The sequence below is a fragment of the Octopus bimaculoides genome, chromosome 9 (genome assembly GCF_001194135.2).
Source record: "Octopus bimaculoides isolate UCB-OBI-ISO-001 chromosome 9, ASM119413v2, whole genome shotgun sequence".
Taxonomy (NCBI): Eukaryota; Metazoa; Mollusca; class Cephalopoda; order Octopoda; family Octopodidae; genus Octopus; species Octopus bimaculoides.
Genome location: NC_068989.1, coordinates 692,025 through 716,977, shown reverse-complemented (window position 1 = coordinate 716,977; position 24,953 = coordinate 692,025). Strand labels below are relative to the sequence as shown.

Below are 24,953 nucleotides of genomic sequence, written 5' to 3'. Positions count from 1 at the left end.
AGGCACAGAGAAATGCGGAAGTTAAGAGAAACTATTAATTTCCAGTTAAATTCTTTTTTAATGATTCCTAAACCCAGGCAGGGTCTGAATATGTCTTCAGATTCTGTTTCATGGTGCACAGGTAGGAGTTCACCAAGGCTCAGCTCTCAGCCCCCTCTTGTTTATCTTAGTCCTCCAGACCTAAACGGAAGAATTCAAGACCAGCTGCCCCTGAGAGCACCTCTACTCTGATGATCTTGTTCTTAAAGTTGAATCACTACCTGACCTAGAGAAAAAATTTCAGGTGTGGAAGCAAGGCATGGAATCTAAGGGTCTTAACAGACAAATCGCAACTGCCTTCAGGTCGGTGGTCCTGCTCGATCTGTAAGGGTGGAGGTGTCTGGGGGTTGAAAAGTGAACAGATATCTTTTATCTTACTAGTTTCAGTCACTGGACTGTGGCCATGCTAAGGCACAGCCTTGGAGAGTTTTAGTTGAACAAATCAATCCCAGCACTTATTCTGTTGTGTCTGGTACTTATTCTATCAGTCTCTTTAGCCAAACCACTAAGTCTTTGCGACATAAACAAACCAACAATACTTCCCAAATGGTGGGGTGGGGGAGTACAAACACAGACGCAAAGCGAGATACACATTTGTATATATAATGGGCTTCCACACAGTTTTCACATATCAAATTCACTCACAAGGCATTGATCAGCTTGGGGCTATAATAGAAGACAGTGAGACTGTACCCAAAACTACCGGGTTGCTAAGCAAGTTTCTTACCCACACAACCAGGAAGGTTTCCATTTTTTTTTTTTTTTTTACTTTATCAAATACAAATAGTGAAGAAGAATTATTTGGACAAAAGTCTATTTTGTCACACCATTAATAAAGAGAAAGGAGGGACAGTCAATTCACAAATATTTTGGAGGTGGAGAGGGATGCCGGTATTTGTCAGTTTGAGAACCTCTTCTGTATAACATTTGTTCAGTTTGTGTCACTATGGTTTCAATGTTTCCTTTGTGCTGCTCTGAATACAACAAACACAAATATTCACCTTTCAGTCAATATAAATAAATACTCAGAAATATAAACTATTTTAAGAAAACTTTGACCTTCACATAGGCTGGCATGAAATGCAGGAAGAGAAGGCTGCACAGCATTGGTCATGTCTATTTTGACAATAACTTCAACTGGAGAAGAATTTCAAAATATGCAGTTTTACTTGAAGCAAGCTTCTCAACAAGTACATCATTACGAAACATGTTTGACTACAACAAAATACACTGATACTATAAAAGTAAAATGTGTGCAGAGAGAGAGAGAAGTGGGTGCTTATTGACGGAATCAACCTCCAGGACAACAGGAACTAAGCAAATATCAATGGAATTGGAACCCAAACCATAAAGGTTGCAAGCTAAATGTTGGTGTGTATCTATGGATTAAGTGCAGATTTGGTTGTCTGTGGATGACACTTGAGTGCTAAAAGATAGAGAAGAATGAAGGCATTATTGGAGGTGGCAACATGTAGGCTATTGATGGAAGAGGGTGGAGGCAGAACCGAACATGAAACACACCACAGTTATAAAGTGTTGGATACAGAAGCTAACCGTATCAGTAAACACTGAAAGTGTGATCAGATAAGATGCTGATGATCCAAGAGATGAAAGATGGATGGAGACTACAGGCAGGTAATTTTGACAGGAGATTTGCATGTCAGGCTTGGCTCGAAGCTTTGTTAATGTTGAAGGTAATAACGATGCTTTCACCAAGTTTCTTTGAGGTGGAAGTCCATTGACACAGGAGAGCAAGTTTCCAGTAAATCTAGTTTTATGAAAACTATAATGGTGATCATAAAAGAGAAAGAGAGAGAGAGAGAGAGAGATTCAAATTGTCAGAGAAAGTTGCTGTCGATGGCTGTCTACATGACTTTTGAGGTTTTAGAAATGAATGCAATAGGACAATAGTTGACAAGATCAGACAGGTTGTGCTTCTTGGAATGGGACATATTGTCGCATGTTTTCCTTGTATAGACCCAACAGACAAACCAGCTGTTGACAGCCTATGTAGTTGAAGAAGTCACTGAGGATATGAATGTAAGGAAAATAGCAGAGCTATGAGAAAAGATAGTCACTAAGTTGATACTATCCAGTAAAGTAGGTCTGCACCAGTTAATCAGGTATTTATGACAGGAGATGGGTATTTCCTATGAACTATGACTAGTAATAATAATATCATGAATAGATATCGTATCACAGATAAACTGACACAAGGACAAAAGATACATGCACTAGAGAAATAAAAAGCAACTAAAGAGGCATCAAATTCTGATAGTAACAGAATGGGTTATAACACGATTTGTCATCATTTAATGTCCGTTGTCCATGCTGGTATGGGTTGGACAGTTTGACCAAGACTGGCAAGCTGGAAGGCTGCACCAAACTCCAGTCTGATTTGGCATAGTTTTCTATAACTGGATGCCCTTCCTAACACCAACCATTCCTTAAAAGAGATGAAGCTCAAGTTTATGTGAGAACATAAAATGGTGATGATGATGATGGTAATGATGAGTGAGACTAAAACTGGACTAATATTAATGGATTCTAAGTTGTCAGATTTAATAATTTCCTCCAACTACATCACATTGAAATACCATCTTTGTAGCCATCACCAAAATCTACAGGTATGTTAAAACAGACTGGTTAGTGAAGAAAATGCAATATATCCAGGACTGTCACACTGCACTCTATACATGTCAGAGTGTGCAACAATGTAGTCATTAGGCAGAGACTTTGATAGTATAACAAGTGAAACAAATCTGTGGTTCAAACCGTGTCACTTGGCCATGGCTCTGCTCAATCGCATCTGCCCTGGCAGCAACACAACTCTTTTCCAACCCAAATGAAACAATAACTCCCCTGTCCTCATCCAATGCTCTGATCTAGAAAAACTTTGAAATAGCAGTGCATGCTACTCCTCTTTCTAAAACCAACTAAACAAATAAAACAGGAAAACTGAGCTGTCTTTATGTTATAGAGTTATCCAGTCAACATTTTAGCTGCAGATCAAGCTTTGTGATACATGCGGTCTTGACAAAAATATGCAGAAGAATTAATTGTATGAAATTGTCTGATCTGTTAGGCATGACAGCTGACATTATCAACTGTCAAAATTATAGCTTGTTTTTACCAACAAAATACCACACTGGAAGCTAAATATAGACATGGAAGAACCAGTCAGTTTTTTCAAAAGAATGCTAATGAAGGAACAAAAACTCCCAACATATGGTATATACGTCCATCACCCATTTTTTCATTTTCGATCTCGTTTGTTTATATCTGATGTCTTGGACACAAAACACCATAACAAAACCAGTGCTGGTGATAATCTGTAGAGATGACCTTAACATGTAAAAAGGAAAAAGGTTGGGGGCAGTAAAATTTAACATTGGCTGTCTCTAAGCAGACACAGGTGTCATCTATATTTTATCTTGGGTTCACTTTACCTTTCTCTCTGTACACCCCTCCTTTATTTATCCCCTTTTCTCTCTCTCTCTCTCTCTCTCTAATCCTTTCTATCTATTTGCATTTCTGTTTTTCTTCACATTGCTTCCATTTCTTTCTTCTGTCCTTCTCCATCAACTATTTTCCCTTCTCCTCTGTCCCTCCCTAACTTTCTCTCCTCATTACGTTTTGTCTTCCCTCACTCTACCTTTTTCTACCCTTCTCTCCCTCCCAGTTTCTCCATTCACCCACCCTTTTCCTGCTTGACCACTGACAGTCAAATCCTTTTGGGTTCTCCCCTTAGTATTCGCTTTCAGCCTCTACTTTCCTTAGGATATGTATCCTGTTGGATAGACAGACCAGTTTATAAAGGTAACATATTAACTGCAAAATAATTCTTAGAAAGGAGCCACAAAGTGGTTGTTTGACCTGCAACAAATAGTAGTCAAAATCTTCCAAAATCATCGTACCATCTTTAAAATGATGGGACACATTGGATAATGTAACTTGAGATATGCTATTTAAAAAAATAATATGATTATAGCTGCTAGAAACAGCTGCCAAATCTCATTTAAAGCATATGCTACCATCCTAAAAATGAAGGACATACTGGATGACTGAAATTTATCTTAAAATGCACAAGATGGAATATATCTGATTGAAAGAAATTCAATATATAACTTATTAAGTGAAAAGGGAAGAAAGAAAGCCAACTGCATCAATCATTAAACTCCGTAACAAACCAATAAGGTCAGGTGACCTGCAAGAAATAGTAGCCAAATCTCCTTCAAACACCAAAAAGGTCACAGATAATCTAATAATGATTATTCCTTTAAAACTGATGGTCATGGTTGGAATGCCTTTGATAATGTGTCGACAATTCAATAATTGTTGAATTAGACAACAATTCCAGTACATTAATTTCTTTTTACTGCCATGTCAAGGTTGTTACACTCTATGGCTATTTCCTTACAAGAATTAACAATGAAGAATTTAGTTTCTGTGACCTCCATTCAATTCATTTCAAGGAAAATATTTACATAGACTGCCTTGTTCACATATTTCCTTGTTCTTACAGTTATTATAAGTTTACCAGACAACTCAAGATGAATATGAAGGTTGTTAATCTCTGTCAACATCTGCATTCATCTTACAGAATTAATCTTTGTCAGCATTTAAAAAGAAATCATATGATAAAGTCGAGGATGATTATTTACAACAAACCAACCAACCAACTTCTGAAATGCAGTCGTAAAGCTAATTACTGGTATTATTATTTTTATTGGTCAGAGAAGAATGGAAGCTAACACTGGTGAGATGTGACCTCAAAACCAAAAGAAACAAAAAAAAAGGGAAACAGCAGTGGAGACAATCCTCCTTGGCAGGTCCTTACTAAATCCATGACCATGTCCCTCAACGGCTAATACACTCAGATACTCTGCATGGTTTCCAATGTCAAATTAATACAGAAAATGACCAATGAGCAACTGTAAACATGCTCCCCGCCTTACCGAGCAATGAGAAGAAGAAGAAGAAGACTGCAGCAGCTTGTCAAACATTGTCAGGAATAACAGGAGTTGTCTATGAGTCATTGATGTAGGAATCATGAGTGTCGTTCCAGAAACATGTACAAAAGCCTGGAATGGAATGGGATAAATGGCACATGCAAGTTATAGTTGAGAGAGGATGATGATGATGCTTAAATGTTTGAGAGATGATCTTCTCCAGGACACAACTGACATCAATGATGATGATGAGGATCTCTGTCAATAACAATTATATTTGAACCACCACTAAATACTGTAGGACAGTGGTCCCCAGCCTGTGGTCCAAGAACCCCTGCTGGTCTGCAAAGGTAGTAGTCATATGTATCAACTTTTCATACACCTCAGTTGATAACTTATGAAGATAACCCTGGAGTAGTTGCAGTAAGAGTACAGTAGCAAGATTAAAAGACTGCAAGACACTTAAAGGCTTATTGTCTATGTTTGCAAAGGATTTCTCTCTCTCTCTCCTGTGTAAAGAAGACAGTATGAAATAAAGGAATGGATATTGAATGTGAAAAATTTGCAAAAATTAGAGAGAAATGAAGCAGACATGATATGCATTAGAAAGAGGCTTGAACTTTGAAAAAAGCCGGACAATAAATGCATCCTTTTATGCATACAGGAGAGATGAGTGTGTATGGTATGAGAAAGTAATGAGGAAAAACAAAGCTGGGTGAATAAACATTAAATGGAAGGTAGAAGAAAAAAAAGAGCAGAAAACACAGGAAGAATGGATAAAATCCTATCAAAATGATAAAAGACCAAATCAAGTGTTGATATATTTATAAAACTGAGCTATGCAAAGAGTGGACAAACATTAAAACATTGATAATGAACTTTATCATCTAAAAATCAAAGTCTACAGTCATGTTTCGACATGGTCAACAGACATTTTAAAACAATTTAAAATGTTCAATGACTTTAAATATTTAAATATTTTTGAACAAGTAGCAGGAGCAACTGGCAATGAGAAAAGGTAAAATTGATAAAAAATGCCAGGTGTACCTGTTTCATGAGAAAAGGAAATAAATGACAGATAGGAAATGAGATTTTACAGATAAGGTAGGTTAAGTAGAAATTGTGGAAGAAGTCAAAGTGCTAAGCAGTCCTGTTAAACATCAGAACAGGTTAACAGTTTCTATCAACACAGCTGGGTCTCATATGTGTAACTGAGAAAACTGAAGAGTTTTGATCATCCGTGCAGTTAGTAGATAGAAACTCCCTTTTAGTAGTGTTTAAAAGCTTGAAAACATCCAGGTAATGATGAGGACTCCAATAAAATCAACTAACTGAAACTTTAGGAAGTAAAGGATATGAATGACGAAAGTTAATCTTCAAGCTGGAATGGTGAAAGTAATGGACAATGTCTTAGCTTTAATAAAGCATATTCCACTCAGTTGCCAAAACCGATGTCTCTCTCTCTCTCTCTCTCTGTACACATTCGTGTGTGTGTGTGTGTGTGTGTGTGTGTGTGTGTATAACATATCAACACTTGATTTGATCTTTTATCATTTGTGATACGATTTCATCCATTCTTCCTGTTTTCTGCTTTTTTCTTCTACCTTCCATTTAATGCTTATTCACCCAGCTTTGTCCCCCTTCTCCAATTAGAGTATCCTTGTGTCTCTTCTACAGCAAGGCACCTTGTTCTACCTCTCCAGTATTCTTTTAACCTCTTACCACTGGCACAACTCCACTTCCTCAATACTATTCCCTCCAATCGAGGGGACTGTCTTGTCTTGCAGTTTTCTTGGTAATCCAATTGGTGTCGGTTCCACGAAAAAAAAAAAAAAAAAAGCACCCAGTACACTCTGTAAATTGGTTGGTATTAGGAAGGGCATCCAGCAATAGAGACCACACCAAAACAGACAAGAGAGCTTGGCACAGCCCTCTGGTTTGCCAGCTCTTGTCAAACCATCCAACCCATGCCAGCATGGAAAATAGGTATTAAATGATGATAATATCAAGAGTATGGAGAGAGAGAGAGAGAGAGAGAGAGAGAGAGAGAGAAAAGAGTTGAAACATTATTTAATTTAAAGACAACAAAAATGTAGCAGCAATCTACTGATATTGTATCAATTGATTGACAATATATCATATTCTTTTTCCATATGTAACATATGTAATTTCTAAAATTTCAATTAAATCAAGATCAATAAAACATGTCCCAGAATTCAAAGAGAGAAATCAAAAAAGTAAGACATACAGAAAGAAAGGTAATGAAACACAGAGAGGTGGTGGAGGAGGAGGACCTAAAAAAGATATGGAGAGGGTGGAGATTAGATAAATATATATCGTAGGAATGAGTTTAAATGTGAACATGTTGTTCAGAGACAGAGATATGTGGGAGAGAGAAAGTTGAAGACAGAAAGGGGAAAAGGCCATGAGTGGATGTGACAGCTTGCAGCTATGTAAACATGAAAGAAAATTCTAGGCAGATGGACAACACAGATAAATATTTGTAGACATGAACACTGCATAGAGGCTCCATCAGAAGGTAAGAACAAGAAAAATTATTCAATCAATAGTTTTTATGGCTTCAAATTTTGCTCATTCTAGAATTGATAAATCATTCACACAAATTTGAGCCTTCTTTTCAGAACTAAATCATATCAAAATAATAATGATTCAGCAAAAAGAATTTTAAACTAAAGACAATACAGCTTTTAGCAATAGTTTTAAGCAAAGTGGAAAAATGTGGGTCAATGCTTGACCATAACTGACAACAAATCAAAATAATTTTATAGAAGAAGCAAAATCACAAAATTAATTTCAGATAATTATTGCTAATGAAGAGCAATCATAATTGTTTCAAATGTTCAAGCACCACCATGCATATACATGGGGCATCTCCATTCAAATGGTTTTCAAGTAATCATTGAAAAGTTCTTTAAATTCATTAATTTCAATTTTTCTTGGAACAAGATCAAAAGGACTCAATCTCTTTGTATGACAGCAAGATCGAAGAAATTCCTGCCATGGTTTAACAAAATACTGGTCAAATACAACCATCATTACTGAGGTTTGGAGAGCCAGCAGCTGCACCAGGCTCCAATCTGATCTGGCAATGTTTCTACAGTTGGATGCCCTTCCTAATGCCAATCACTCCGAGAGTGAAGTGAGTGCTTTTTATGTGCCACCAGCACAGGAGCCAGTCAGGCGGGCCCAGCATTGATCACATTTGGATAGTGCCTTTTACGTGCCACCGGCACAGGAGCCAGTCAGTGGGTACTGTCATCGGCCACATTTGGATGGTGCTTTTCACATGCCACCGGCACTACCTTATAGTAGTATTTCTGCTTCATCATACAACACCAATTGTCAGAACAAATTATTGACCCATGACCAATTTTATTTTATGTAACATTGAATCACGGGTCTGCTTTTCTCTCTGGTACTTGTTCAAGGAAACCTTTCTAGACATCTCATATAAAAGGTTTGATACTTATAAACAACTGTCCTATGGCTAGGTTGGATCATTATTTACAATTTTATCAAAATGATAATTACTCCCCTTCCCTGTTGAGAGGATTTTGTCTTGCGAGGTACTTGGTGACTGTCAGCAATGGTGCCATGTAAAAAGCACCCAGTACACTCTATAAAGCAACTGTTTTTAGGAAGGGCATCCAGCTGTAGAAACCATGCCAAAACAGACTCTGCAACCTGGTGAGACTACTGGCCTTGCCAGCTCATGTCAAACAGTCCAACCAATTCCAGCATGGAAAATAGACATTAAACGATGATGATAAATTTTCAAGGAGATTCCATACCTGTACATAGTCGGATATTTACAGCAGGTAGTAAATCGATACATCAATAACAACTAGTGGTGGTGGAGAACAAGGAACTAGTGGTCTTTGATGATTTGAAAGAAAAACTGGTAAACTTCATGCATGAAAATGACTTTTGCAAATAGAAATGGCATCTTATTTACATAAACAGCAGCAAAAATATAAACAATGCTGCAGTTGCACCCTTCTGTTTTAAACAACAAACCCTAAAAAAGACTGGCCACAGCACAGTATCGATATCAAAACAATTTTCCATGGCCACTAAACTGGTCAACAGAAAAAATGTTTTGAGAAATGAAATATGTTGTACTAAAAAAGAAAAAAGTCAGATTCCAATTTTTTTTCTTTTCTTTTGAAGCACATGTACCCCTACATACACAGACACAAAAAAGGTTACCCTGTACATTGACGCACACAAAAAAAAAAAATACTTGAACACACGTCAAGGATATTTCTATTCGGTCTCTCGAACTGCTAGAAGTAGCAGCCAACTCTCCTTTAAATTAGACCCAACCTTAATTTAAAAGGTAGCACATTGAATAATGTGGTACTACAAATGCAGGGTGGATGGCCATGGTTAGAATTACTTTGATCATACTTCAATCAGGGCTGACATGGGGTTAAATGATAACAATCATGCGCAAACACACAGAAAATACGCACATAATCACTCAAACTCATAATATTGGTTTCAAATTTTGTCACAAGGCCAGCAATTCTCAGGAAGTGGGTAAGTTGATTACATCAACCCCAATGCTTGACTGGTTCTTTATTTTATCTATCCTGAAAAGCAAAGTCAACCTCAATGGAATTTGAACTCAGGATGGACAAAATGGTGCTAAGTATTCTGCCTGGCAAGCTGATGCCAGCTGACCATCTTTCAAACCTTCATAACATTGATCTATTGGTTCTTGATAACATTTGCTTCAGAGTCAGAAAGCATGTCCTTTTGGCAATGACTGTTTCTTCAATTTTATTGAGGACATTGTGGTTTCTACTATTTCTACAGAGTTCATTTTCTCCAACACTTTAGGGTGGACCATTACAGAGACTTAATAGTCTTAACCTCTGATTTACAGATGGACAAACCAGTTATTTCTTTACTATCAATGCAATTGTTGAGTTTTTTTTGTTTTGTGTGTGTGTGTGTGTGTGTGTGTTCTGGCACTAACTGAAAGATATCTTAACTAGGATTCAATCAAATTGATCAGGCAGTATTAATTCTCCAAATCTTGTTGGCACTGCCATTGATATGTTGCCAATTATAGGCAACAATTATGACCAAAGAATGCTTTCATTATCCTGGACCGAGTACCTTGTTTAAGGTCATTAATGCAATTCACAACAAAGTGTTTATTGAAGTAAAACATTTGCCACTAACATGCAACTTGTTATTTCAGCTAATCAAAATCAAATGAATAACTAAATAAAATGCAAGTCACCTGCAATCTTTCTTGCTTAGTTTCTACCATTTTGTAGTTTCATGAAATAATTGAAAATAAACTTTAAACATGAACTTCAGGGCTGTTTATTTCATTCAATAATATGATCCAAGCATTGTAAATATACGTCTCTTTGCAGGTAGTACATAAACTGTTTAGATTTTTTAATTGTTAAAACAGTAATTCCTTCTAATTGAAATGTAAAGGCAAATTTTGAAAAAGAATAAACTGTTTACTGGTGTTATTTCTTGCTTGTTTTTTTGTTCAGGATTCAACAAATGATAAATTTTACATGCTGTAACAATATATTGGCTGTTCTTAAATCTGGTGACAGTGTGGTCGATGCCAGTGCTGCCTGACTGATCCCATGCCAGTGGTATATAAAAAGCACCATTTGAGTGTGGTCGTTGCCAGTGGCACATAAAAAGTACCATTCGAGCGAGGTTGATGCCGGTGGCACATAAAAAGTTCCATTCAAGCATGGTTGATGCCAGTGCCACCTGACTGGCCCTCGTGTAAGCATCCACTACACTACATCAAGCTGTAGAAACCTTGTCAGATTGGAGCCTGGTGCAGCGTCCTGGCTTGCCAGTCCTCAGTCAAACCATCCAACCCATGCCAGCATAGAAAGCAGACGTTAAATGATGATGATGACGATTCCCACTCCGGTCAGTTATACAAGGACCACACAGAAATACTGTGGAATCACAATTTCTTTTCTCATAATATTATGTTAAGCCAATGCCTCTGTCATCCCCTTGGGGCTTGAAGGTTCTCACTGTGGCCGCCCTTACCCACTGCCACCATGTGTACTAAAAGTTTTCCTTATCAGTAACAAGCCTATCACCCACACTCTGTGACTGTGTTCTGTATCCCTTGCAGCTCATTCATCCCATACACTGGATACAACTACCCCTACATCAACTCCCTGCCAGTAACATTAATAAAAGTCATAGTGAATACACATAACAATGGTACTCTTAGTGACGTTTGGAATCTTTGGAGTAGGTCTTATGAGATTGTGGAGATGCTAGAGTGAAGATGAGCGGATGTAAGAGGCAAGATGGAAAGGAACCTCAAGCAAGGGACAGCAGGACAAATTCTGGGAAATAGTGACAAGAGGGATGGGGTAGGCATACTGTTAGGTGAGAAATGGAGAGAAAAGTAACTGAGACAACATTTTGGCAATGTCCCACAAGCAGGATTGACAGAAGAGCCCCTTCTATGAGACTCTTCTGCAGACAAACTCAATGATGGCTGATAGCAACTTCATTATCGTGACTGGTGATTCCAGCTGGGGCCAACACAACGACAACTTACATGACATATATAGAGACTATGGGTATGATTCAAGAAATGAAAAGGATGAAGGACTCTTAGAGTTCTGTGATACATGGGATCTAACAATTTGCAAGACATACTTCAAGAAAGGCACCAACTACCTCATCACCTACCAATCTGGGAAATACAGAAGCCAAAGTCAGACAGATTACATTCCCGGAAGGAAACGGGATAGAGAGGCTGTTGTGAGTACAGGAACTTTTCCTGGTAAAGAATGCATGATGCAACATAGGTTGGTGGATGGTGGCTTCAGAGTCAGAGCTACACAGAAACAGAATGTGAAGGAAGACATGGAAACTAAAAGATCCTATAACTGGGACTAGATTCAGAGAAATTCTAATTCACGCATATGTCTGTAGGAAGACAACTTTAGATTCCTGTGGCAAAGATGATAACTAGGAATTTCTATGAACTAACCTGCTTAGGGTAACAGGTCGGCCCAGCCAAAAGTAACATGGTATGAGAAGGATAAAATTGATAGGGCAGTAAACGCTAAGAGGCAGGCTTGGAAAGTCTGGAAGGAAGGTAGTAGAGGTCATTAGCTAACAGCTAGGAGGTCTAGGCAACAGGTACATTTAACTAAGGGTGAGGCAGAAAGGAAAAGATTTTTACATATGTCCCACAATGTGAAGATCAGAGGCATAAAGTGTTCAGGACTGAGAGACAACCAAGATGTTGGTGAGAAATGTATTTGGAATAATGAAGGCATACTTGTCCTCAATATGGAGTACAAAAAAAAAATGCACAGAAATTAAATGAAAGGTTACTGAAATTGGAGAATATATAACATGAAGGACTATGTCATGCCGACCCTACACCTTACTCCATATATTTATATTTCCCTTCAAGCAGCACCTCCTGTTCTTCACTCTCCTCTGACCATCTGGTACTCCACACTCCCTCTCACACTTTTATAAACTGTTTCCCTCCTGATTTACTGCCCATATGATTTCTTGCTCTGGCACTCCATCACTACCATCTTACCCAGATACTCCTAACCACCCTTATATAAATGTGGGATAGCTATGTTTCAGCAAGGCTCCTGGCACAAGAATCCCCTCTCAAATATCTCACCATCACCAACACCACTTAGTGAAGAGAGCTTTTCCCGTTCTTCCCTTTTTCTCCATCTCCTCCTCTTTTGTCCTTTCCTGTCTTGCAAGTTACTTGGCAACCCCACTAGTATTGGTGCCACATAAAAGCACCCAATACACACTGTAAAGTGGCTGACATTAGGAAGAGCATCCAGCCATAGAAACCAGGTCACAGCAGAAATGGAGCACAATGCAGCCCTGGGCTCCTCAAATCCAGTCAAACCATCTAACCCATACCAGCATGGAAAACAGACATAGGATGATGATTGTACGATAAAGGCTAGCAGGTGAAACCACTGTCATCACTCTTGTAAAAGCATTATACATACATATCCAATTTGCGTTATACAGCAACATTAAAAAAAAAAAATCTTAAACCTCTTTGATTATAGGTATGCTGGGTCAAAGCTGACCTGGAACTGTCATAGAAGTCAGCTTTGTTGAATTCCAAGAGTCATCCCCAATCAAGCAGGCCTTGTGTTCTCACAATGACCATCTCACCTTTTTATTTTCAGACTTAGTTATTCTTCCTTAAGATGGAAGAAATGTAATTTGGAGATGATTTTGTAGTTACTTCTGCGCAGTCAAATATCAACATTGATATGCCTGTCTCTCAGACTGAGCGAGCTTCTCCAGAGCGTAACACACCGTCACAGTTTATACTGTGTATGACGCACTATTACCTGAAAACAGGTGAAGGGAAATGAAAAGCAGCTCAAGCTTATCCAATAATTACCCTGGAGAGAAACCTGGTGCTTAGGCAGGTGTAAACTTTCGATGATTTCGTTAGTCATCGTCTTTTCATGTGTGATCATTTGTAAAATTAAAGTCTTTATTACAATCTAATAAAAGAATTTAGTCAAAGAGGCCGAAAGGAGAATGAAAAAAGTCGTGAATAGTAATTTTAAATTGCGTCTCCTTCAAATATATTTCAGGAATTTCTTCTTTGGCACACACACACACATAACTGTGATCCCACCACCGACTTTGTTTCCTCCCAACTTTCAGAAAAATGTATATTTCTAAAAAAAAATTTCAACAAATATGCTTCAGATGGTGTAGTTTCCGATTATATCGGAATTTGTAGCGAAAAAAATTTTCCGTGGGATGAAGAAAGGAGTTCCTGAAAATTCGCACGAATCAGCTTTGTTTCCTCATAACTTTCAGAAAAATTGGTATTTTTTAATGAAATTTTCGACAAATACCTTTCTGAGTATGTAATAACGATTAAATCGAAATTTGATCTGAAAAGAAGAATGGTGAGCACGAACATATACCATACGGACACATTAAATTTTTTTCCGAAATTTCAAGTTCATTTTGTGGATATATGTAATATATGCCAGTATGTATGTGTGCGAGGCGAACAGTTTTGTTTTTCTTTTCACATGAAATTCCGATATAATCGTAATATACACACTCTGAAAGGCATTTGTAGAAAATTTCATTAAAAATATACATTTTTCTGGAAGTTATAATGAAACAAACTGGCGGGATGCCTCTTCTTGTATGAACGTTAGTACTATCATTGTGTACTTAATATACTGAAGGATCTCTCTGTCACAAGAGTAGAATGTGAGAAGGCCAGTAGTTGTATGGCATATATATGCATGCATGTTTATCTGTGTGTATGTGTAAGTACATGTTAGTGCACAATTATTATATCTGTAAATTCCTTTGAATGACTGCGTAGCCAAGGATTGTCCGCCTCTCTTCTCGGTGACTTTCTTCACTATCTGCGATTACATATCGATGTTTATAGAATTCTCTTAATTCTATGCACATTTCAGTATACATTAGCGCGACAGTATTTGTAATATTGTGTACAGATCTATATAATACAGGGAATATAAGTAGATGTGTGTGGGTGTTAATATCATCTTTTAAGAAGAGTACGACGAATGTGATACTGAAGATGAAACGTTAGTTGAGAAAGAAGCCGATGGAATTACTTTTCTGTTGTTATTAAAACAATTTTGTGTAAGTATTATAACACAAAATAAGAGAGTCTTATGGTCCAGTATTAATTCTACAAGTTCGCTAATTATCAACCTCTAGAGCTCGAATATTTCAATATATTTAACTTATCCATTTATCAATCCATCCGTTATACCCATATAGAACACTATTTTATATTTTATTCATCTATATCGCTGGATAAAAAAAATGCATCTCTGTTCTAGAATCAAAGAATTTCAAAAGCTTTGATCGAAAAAGAGCATTAATGTCATAAAGCGATGTAAACGGTACCAGGAAATGATTTGTAGACTAGGTTTAACTTTATACACAAAATCCCTTACATTATTAGGGAGGATGCTGAAGAAGAAGATTTAATCAAGAATCGAAACCGCATTGCAGAACTGAATTCGTCAATTGCTTACTTTTATGATAATCTCTACCGCCCACTTGAATTATTTTTCATAGAAAATACAGCATTTCTCTAGTCACCCCGGTCATTTTATTCGAAGCAAACCAATAAAAAACCAATGAGATGTCGTCCAAATAACTGCATTATTTTGCTGCCGCTGTTTTTATATATATACACACACACACACATATATATATATATATATATATATATATATATATATATATACATATATACACATATATATAATGGAATTCGATAAAAAAATATATAAGAATCACAAATAGTTGGTAATGAATAGGTACCGTGATATACTCCTCAAGCCAGCAACGGTCTATATTTAAATATACAGCCGAAAATAATAAATAATAATGGTGTTTGTGGCATTAAGGTACAACAAGACTGGAGAATGTTTTAGAGAGGAAAATTAAACAATCGGCGATTTAATAACATGGGAAAGGAAACCATCTCATTAAACACGATTACATCGTCTATATGATTTTAATGATTTTATTTCTTGTTAGGATCAAAAAGAAGAAGAAGAGTTTGTGTGGTTTTGGTGTATTTATTGGTAAGAAAAAAAGCGAAGTGAATTACTTTGAAATGAGAATTGAAACTACGGTGCAAACTTATTTTGCCGGCAACTCCACGCCGCAGGGTTTTACACACAAGCATGATAATAATAATAATCTATATAATAAAATATTTAATATTAATGTTGTCAGACGTTTCTGACAACTAATAGAAAAAAATCTTGTCCTTTTGTTTTTTAATTCGAAAGGTTTGAAGTAAATTGTTTAATGTTTAAAGAAATCATTTACGCCAGAAAAGGAACAGAACGTGTGTTTAGACTATAATAATATATATACACATATAGCAATTAATATACTTTGATAGATGTTAATTTATCATTTTGTTATGTCTTTTTGGTTTATTTTTAGTGAAGAAACCCAACAATATAAAACAATGTAAATAAAATAAAAGAGGATGAGAGAGAAATGTGGAAAAGAAGAAGTAAAAGGGTTTGATTTATGCTTTTGTAAAGAAAAAATGCAATGAGACATCAACACTATATTTCTTATTAAAAGGAAGCAGACGTTATTACATCATAAAAAATTTCCTTACCTTTGTCGGGAAAAGAAAAAAAATTGGATTAGTTAATCGCCGCCGCCTTAGTAATATATAAAAAGTGAGTGAAGAAGAAGCTTTGTGATAATAATAAATAAATAATACCAAACGATGAGAGACAACAACAGATTTACGTCTGCTCACGACTTGGGTTTGTCTGTTGTCGCTAGAGTTTAAAAGATTATCTCCCTTGCATCCACTCTTTTATAAACCAGTGATTCTTCGATTGGCCACCAGATGGCAGTGCAAGCTGCATTTCTTGACTCCATTATTTTTACCTCGATAATTAATTAATTAATCCGAACAGAAATTAGAGCATTTATCTTCTTTTATAATTTATGTATCTATTAACATAGACCCCCTTTCATTATATGGATTTCTCTAAATAAAATATAGTTGGTTTCCTTTATTTTCTTTAATTTAAAAAAAAAAACATTTTACACCCATCTACAAATTTCCGAAGAACCGAGAATAAGACTCAATTAGTTTCGGCGATCTTTCGGTACGATTACCTAAATATCGGCCTAAAGATCGCCTTAGTTTCTTAAGAGTGATTAGTATCCTAGTTTTCAGAACTTGTCATTGCTCGCCAACTAGACGTTCTCAGAACTAAATCACCGTGATTGATTCATTCTGTCTTGGTGTCACAAAATAAGAGTATATTGAAACCATTTCTACTTTCGCTGAACTAACACGTATGTAAAATTATGACAATGAAACATTGTTATCAATATTCTTCGCAAAGCTTCTTTCTAGAGAAAGTTGCACAAGGGTACTTTTAAATGGGCCAGACATGCAACTCTGCTATCGGCCATGGCTGCAATCTCATTTTAGTTTCCGGATCTTCTCAAACACACACCATATCTCCAAAGGTTTCAGTCTCTTGTCGTTGCCACTGTGAGGCCCAATGTTCGAAGGTCATGCTTCACCACCTCATCCCATGTCTTCCTGGGTCTACCTCTTCCACAGGTTCCCTCAACCGCTAGGGTGTGGTACTTCCTCACCAGCTGTCCTCATCCACACATAACACATGACCATACCAGTGCAGTCGTCTCTCTTGCACACCACTTTTGATGCTTATGTCCAATTTTTTTCTCAGGGCACTAACACTATCCGTTTATGAGATTAACACATCCTCTAATTAAATTTTATATATACACACATATATAAAATGGGCTTTTTTTGGTTTGCATCTACGAAATCCACTCACAAGGCTTTGGTTAGCCTGAGGCTATAGTAGAAGACACTTACCCAAGGTGCCACACAGTGGGACTGAACCCAGAACCATGTGGTTGGGAGGTGAGCTTCTTACTACACAGCCACGCATTGGTCACAGCCCAGTCAAGATCAATGGTAGCTTGAGTTGAAACTTCTAAACTTCAGCTATATAATCAAATGACCACTACAGACTACTATTATTGCTGACGCAAACATTTCACACATGTTGCTGACCTACTTCGCTTGGCTGGCTGAAAGAAAGAAAGAAAGAAAGAAAGAAGGGGGTGGGGAGAAAACAGCTTTCTCTAGTTGTTGTAAACAATGAAACAGCTCACTCTGCTCTGGCTGAACTGAAGGCAGAGAGTAGAATGTTGTAAATTCTACATATATAATCAATGCATAACTAACTAAAAATGGTGTTCCCTCATTGGTCCAATAAACCAGTGATAAATAGAGAAAAATTCCACCTGACTCTGTGAGAATAACTAGTCTAGTCTCCCTCTGGATAGCTGGGAAGGAAACAGTCAATAGGGATCAAAGCAAAAGCAAAGATAGAGGAAACCAAATGATGTTACAAAAGCATTTGAAAGAGTGAATTGAATGCAACAGATAGTGACTTGGCTGAAGGGCTGTCAGAATAATACTATATATGCATGCATAAGATGCAAGTGGGATATACATGATGTGTTCATAAATACAAATGAGTTTGCATTATGAATGCATAAAATGCAAGTGAGTCTACATGATGCATATTTTTGTACATGTGATTCTATAGAAAGTGAATTAACAATGGCATTGGTGTCTTTGCATATATTTATATGTGAGTTTACATTCTCAGTTACTGACTAGTTTGGTTTTCTGTTGAAACTGAGCCAGTTTGTAAATTGAAAAAGTTTGTTGTAGAATTCTGTGCCGTAAATTGCAGCCATGAAAGGTAATAAGCTGGTAATGGTGTTGAGGTAATAGTGTTGAGTTCATATTTGTTCTTGGTGTCTTCATGGTGCTTCATGGTGTTTGGGATGATCTGGGTTTCCTGGTAATTGCAGCAGTTTGTACTTCGTGGGTGATCTATGCTTTTGCAAGCTGATAGTAAAAGTGAAACATGTAGTTTCTGACATCCTGTTACCTGCTAAGACAATGGGGTACCACATGTGATAACCTGAAATTTGGGTCATTAAGATTGAAAAGAGGCAGAATGAAGCTGATTTATGACAAACTGGTGTTATTTGAATATGGCAATAACAGCAACTTAGAGCACAAATTTGAAAATTCATAGTTGGATTGAATGTCAAGGCCACTAATGTTGAAAATAGAAATGAGAAGCAACTGACTATAATAACTTATATATAATAATCCTCTTTATTTTCCACATACTACCAGAGGAACAGATTTCTATTGACTCAAGTGGTACTATAAGTCAATATGACCAAACAATATGGCTAAACAGTATATATTCACTCCTACAAATTCGTAAAAGCATAGGTTTAAATTGTAATAATTTATACAGAGAATAGTAACAATTTTCAATAGCAACATTGATAGAAAAAAAAAAACTTGAGTTAAATATTCAACTTAATAAATCAATGCATAGCTGAGAAAGGTGCTCTCTCGACCATCCAGTGAACTGGTGATGACAATACTTTTCTTGGTTATGTGAGGGCCACTATGTAGCTCTCATCTAGATTGCTAGGAAAGCAGCAGTAATTTTCATCACTTTTATCTGTGTTTATGAATACTTTAATTAGTTAGAAGCTACTATTTTTGCTGTAGTTAGAAAAATGAATAACTAGCCAGTGACTGCAATAAAATATGGATAAGAGACAACAGCAATAAATTATAATAAATTATAATAATTCAATTTTCCTTGTCGTCAGAAGAATAAGCCTCTCCATAAGTAGGATAAGTAGCATCAGTGGTACTATAAATAAAGGTGCTTAAACAGCATATGTTCACTTCTAAAAATCTGTAAAGACACTGGTTTAAATGATACTCCAACAGAGAAAATATAGCAATTTTCATTTATAACACTAAAAGAGAACAAGTTTTTTCTGCTAAAGTGGTAGAATAAGCACTATAAATATGTTCTTGAAAATAAAGTTATTTTTGTATCACATGTGTAATATGGAAGAAATGTTTCTAAAGTGTAAAAAGAAGCAAAATTTATCATACATAGCGTCTAGCCTATCTGAACAGAGATACAGCAAATCAATCTATTGTTCAGCACTAATGTGTCTTGTTTTGATCAACTGAAGTTAGAATAGATTCTGACTGTTACTATCCTAGCTGAATTCTGGTTGAAAGCACAGAGTGGACAATGGATAGTTACACAGGTTGTATTCTGCTGACTAAGGTGTGTAGACAGTTTTAAGTTTCAATTTATATAGTTAGTGACTAGCTGAGAGATGTTGTTTACTGTTTGGTCTAATAAAAAGGTGAAAGATAGTGAACAACTAAAATTTCATCTGGCAACACGAGTCACTAGTTTAGTTCTCTTGTACACTGTTAGGAATAATGCAATCAACAAGGAATTAAAAAGAAAACAAATGAGGGCAAAAACGATTGATGTCACAAATATACTCAAAGGAGAGACTGGTACAGCTTTGAGCTATGATTTATAAAGCCAGTGGTTGGATGGGAGATACTGCACTTCAAAATAAACTGGTAAGAATGGTGAATGACCCAAACGTCCCTGGGTTGCCTGAAAGTTTCTCCAAAGTGGAAAAAAAACAGAACAAAAAAATAATAACTTGTCAGACTACTCGCTATCTTTAACTTAATGAGAGAAAAACGTGATTTAGCCTCTATATCTACTTTTCACAGCGAGGCTAAAAATGTGTTTCTAAAAACATATTTGTAAGCCTCCAGTTCTTCTCTCTTCTCTCTCTCTCTCTCTCTTTGAGCACACAGACATACACACAAGAATTACCTCCCCTACACTTGATTTTTTTTTTGCTATATACACACAAGCAAAAACTACATTTTGTATGAGGAAAATATATATGAAAGGATGAAAAGTGTAAAATAAGCACTGCTTTTATTGTTATATGTTGGAATTAGATCTTAGAAATGTTATTTTCATTATTGAGTCTTAATACCTGTTCTTAATACTAAAATGCAAAATAGACTCTTCTTCTGTGAGCCAAGACAAAATTAATGGAGAATGTGGAGAGAAATATTGACTTACCTGTTCACGTCCACATCAAGCAGTTCAATGTGTTTCTAAACAGGAAATATGTCTTTTAACAGGTTTCAATGAGGAAATAACTTGTACATGTTTATCAAGTAACACCTGCAATAGTTTTGACATCCTGTTTGCTGGGGGTGGGGGTGTCATGTTGTGGTTTTTTAAAGCTGTTCAACCCTGATCCAGTAGACTAAGAGTCCACATGTGACCATTACATCTTGTATGCTTAGGATTACTTTGTTGAATCTTTACTTCCATCTTATGAGGTGGTAGGATATGATTTATGGGAAACTTGATTGCTATGTTTGGCTGGTTGAATGACCATATAAAAGTTCTCTCTTCCATTCAATGCCATGGATGTGATACTAAGCAGTTCAATGAATCACTAGGAGATTTTCTTAGATTAAAATTAATATAATTTTATTATTTCAATGAAGTACTTTAGGACACAATCCAGTGAGAAGTTACATGTTTGTCAACCCTGAGACATTCCTCTCAAATTTTATCTCAAACTCAGTGATTGAACTGATTCACATTATTGACAAGACTAGCAGCAGCAGCAGCAGATCAACAATACTTTATATCCAAATGTTTCACAATATTTTATTTTTCATTATATTTTGAACAACAAAGAAATGTTGGCTTTCAGACTGTTTCTCAGTGGCCAATCCCACTTTACATTGAACAACATATTCACTGTTATGTTTTTTACTCATAGCTCTTAACTTATACCAACATGACCTTCACACACTCACATAAAACATTTGCAGATGACGTCATACTTACCTCATTTCAATATTCCCCATAGTTGCACTTCAATCCGACATCAAGCTCAAAATAAAAAGTTCTCATGAACTAATGAGTCTCTTTGTGATTGCTGAACTTGCTGGAAATAGCAGTCAAATTTCTCTCAAATTTCACCATATTATTTTTTTTAAAAGGCCAAGTCAGATAATGTAGTCCAAGTTAACATAGCCACAGACCTGGCAGCAGTTCCTTACCTTGCCTCAATTTACAGAAATTATTAGAAAATTTCACTCATCCTATGATCAGCTCCTTGAAAAAATGTGGTCCTATACAAAATTTTCTATCTATGTGCAAAATTATGGCCCACAATTTGCCTCATATATTCACTTTTATATATTAAGACAACTAGTGGGTACCTGTGGAAAAGCTATGAGTGATAAATATTCAGTCTTATAACTAATTATATGTAGTAATATTGTATTGAAATGAATCATTTAATAATGTTCCTCTTTATCCACCTTCGTATACAATGAGTGTACACCCTAATACTTCATCTCCATCCTTTCTTCCTTTCCTGTTGGGGTAGCCAGGTATCTTCTCTACAGCAAAACACTTGCTCCTGACCCTCTTTCATAATTTAGATTCTCTACCCCTCGCACAATGTCACCCCCCACCTCAATAATACACCCTGATTCTCTGAACTTGCATGTAACTTGGTGACCTGGCACTCTGTCAGTATTGATGACAAGGACTCCACTTGATCTGATCAATGGAACAACTTTCTTGTGAAATTAATGTCCAAGTGGCTGACCATTTCTCAGGCATGTGTACCCTTCACGTAATTCTCAGGGAGATTCTGTGTGACACAGAATGTGACAATGCTAGCCCTTTGAATTACAGGTACAACTCATTTTTGCCAGCTGTGGGAACTGGAGCAACATGAAGTAAAGTGACTTGCTCAAGAACACAATGTGCCACCAGTGATTGAACTAATGGTCTTACAATCTCGAGATGAATACCTGAACCACTTAACCATGCGTCTGTGGAGTGTTCAGTCACTTTCACGTTAATTTCACAAGCAAGCTGTTCCACTGATTAGATCAACTGGAACCCTCCTTGTTATAACTGGAGTGCCTGTTACTTGTTGACTCTATCAGTCCTAGTGCTACATAAAAGCCCCTGGTGCACTCTGTAAAGTGGTTGGCATTAGGAAGAGCATCCAGCCATAGAAATCTTGCTAAAGTAGACACTGAAAATCAATGCAGCTATCAGGCTTGTTGGATCCCATCAAACCATTCACTCTATGCTACCATAGAACCTAAATATTAAACAACGATGATGATGATCATGATGCATACATGGACAGTTAAAGTTAAGGATATTTGGACTCCATATTCAGTTTATTAAACAACCTGTTAATGTTTCCTTGAAATATAGACAAGGTGAAAGTAGCTCAACTAATTGGTATGAATATGAATTCATAGTCTGGATGTAGAAGCTGGAGGTTTCGAAGCAGTTGTTCATAAATATCCTCTTTTTCTTTGATTTCCAATGAGATATTTATTCTAAATTAATCTATTATTTCAATTATTCTATATATAGAAGAGACATACATACATATAATGTATGTATGTATGTATGTATGTTCATTCTCTTCTGTTTTTAATCATTTAAGTTCTTCCTCTGAAGAAGTTACTGATTTCTAACAAAGATACAAGGCCTCATTATTAGAATGAAGATAACAAAAACAATGTCACATTTTAAACTTGAGAAAAGTCTTGCATATTTCTATTGTTCCAGTTACAAATTGTATTTGTAATGCGTGTTAGTTGGTTGATTTCTGAAAACCCTAGCTTATCCATATTGTCACTTAGGCATTTACTCACAAAATTAAATGCACTAATTATTACGGGCATAAATGTACAATTTATAATCTGGCTATAGAAACTGGAGGATTCAAAGTAGTTGTTCATAGTTATTCTCATTGATTTTCAAAGAGATATACACATCAGTAGGGCAGCTGACTGCTATGACAGCACATAATTTTTCTTGTCTGTTTCAAACTACAATATCTGGTCTGTTATGCTTATACTTGATGTTTTAAAGAGGATGTTCCACCAATATTCTTTCTGTTGATGTCTTTTGTATGTATTCTATAACAGGAAGATTTTCTGTATTTATTCCAGGACAGTCTATGCATGTATGTGTATATGTATGCATACCAGTAAGTATGTATTACCACTCAAATATACATCACCAAAGAAAGCTAATAAATGTCATTTTATAGCTTGTGCAAAAGACATGTTTGTATACTGTATCAACTTCATGATTCTGTGTTGCCTTTAACTGAGAAGAGACATTTATGTAATAATTGAAGTAAAAAGTTGCTGATCATTAGCTGGGGTAAAATTTGATCCTCACTTTGTAGCTTAAGGCACCATTCAAGCATGGTTAATGCCAGTACCGCCTGATTGGCCCTCATACCAGTGGCGCGTAAAAAACACCCACTACACTCTTGGAGTGGTTGGCGTTAAGAAGGGCATCCAGCTGTAGAAACTCTGCAAGATCAGATTGGAGCCTGGTGCAGCCTTCTAGCTTGCCAGCTCTCAGTCAAACCGTCCAACCCATGCCAGCATAGAAAGCGGACGTTAAATGATGATGATGATGATATATATATATATACAAAAGATACTTTTAGGAAAAGAGAGACAGAGGCAAGAGGAAGGGGAGGAGAGCGAGTAGTTTAACGGAAACGTAATTGTGAATTCTCAATCAAACGAGAACTTGTTTGATTAGCATGGAATTTAGAAGGACCTTAAAAGGCTCGATTTAGAGGCGACATTAAAAAATAATATATACAATGAAGGAGTAAAAAAAAATTTAACATGCCTTAAATAAGACAATTAATATTAATTAAAAACGATAATAAAGTTAACTCTCGCGTAAACGAGATTTGACTAACTAGCATTGGTCTAAAGTGATGATTTTCCTTTAGACTCACTTATTTTACTCAAATCGAAGCTATTTGAATACATACTCTAAAATACAGTTGTTAGCTTGCTTAAAATTAAATGCATTTATAAACTATTTCTTAAAATGAAGAAAAAAATCAAAGTCTCATTGTAACGAGATTTCTGAATTTAAAAAAAAAATCAAATATATATAATAAATTTCGCTATTTTCTGAAGGGAGTATGTAAAATAAAACCACCAAGATTGTTTTAAATAATTTTATAGCCAATAGAAAGATTGGTAAAAGCCATAAACCGTGAGATTGATTTGGTTTGTGGTTCGGCCATGTTATGACCCCCCCTCCTCTCTGCTGCTGCCGCGGCTCCACAGAACAACAATGTCAGACACTGTACAACAGGCGAGTATAAAGTGTTTTTAGAAAGTAGCTAAACCGAGAGATAAACTAGTTACAAATTGTAGTTACAATTGTAGTCACAGGAAAACAAGTGAAGCCCTTTCCTTCTACATATTACACGCACACACGTTATAAATAGACAAATATATTTACATCTACACACAAATCTGCCTCTCTATATATGTATATATATATATATATATATATATATATATATATATATATATATATATATATATAT

At 36.2% G+C, this 24,953-nt stretch overlaps 2 protein-coding genes across 5 annotated transcripts in view; one reads left to right on the top strand and one right to left on the bottom strand.

Annotated features, from left to right (window-relative positions):
- LOC106879485 (ATP-citrate synthase) overlaps window positions 1–20,931 on the bottom strand; it is a 69,957-nt gene extending 49,026 nt beyond the window's left edge. For 2 of the 4 annotated variants that reach the window (XM_014929084.2, XM_014929086.2), the window contains exon 1: window positions 16,195–16,379. The gene's annotated coding sequence lies outside the window, so the exon portion shown is untranslated. Of the gene's footprint in view, window positions 1–16,194; window positions 16,433–20,599 lie in introns of those variants that run through there. The other 2 variants (XM_052970337.1, XM_052970338.1) reach the window with 2 other exon arrangements.
- Window positions 20,932–24,556: 3,625 nt separating this feature from the next.
- The window catches only part of LOC106879481 (small ubiquitin-related modifier), a 12,448-nt gene continuing 12,051 nt past the window's right edge, over window positions 24,557–24,953 (top strand). The window contains exon 1 of the mRNA XM_014929071.2: window positions 24,557–24,715. Within this exon, the coding sequence (XP_014784557.1) occupies window positions 24,695–24,715 (21 nt within the window). The 5' untranslated portion in view covers window positions 24,557–24,694. The remainder of the gene's footprint in view (window positions 24,716–24,953) is intronic.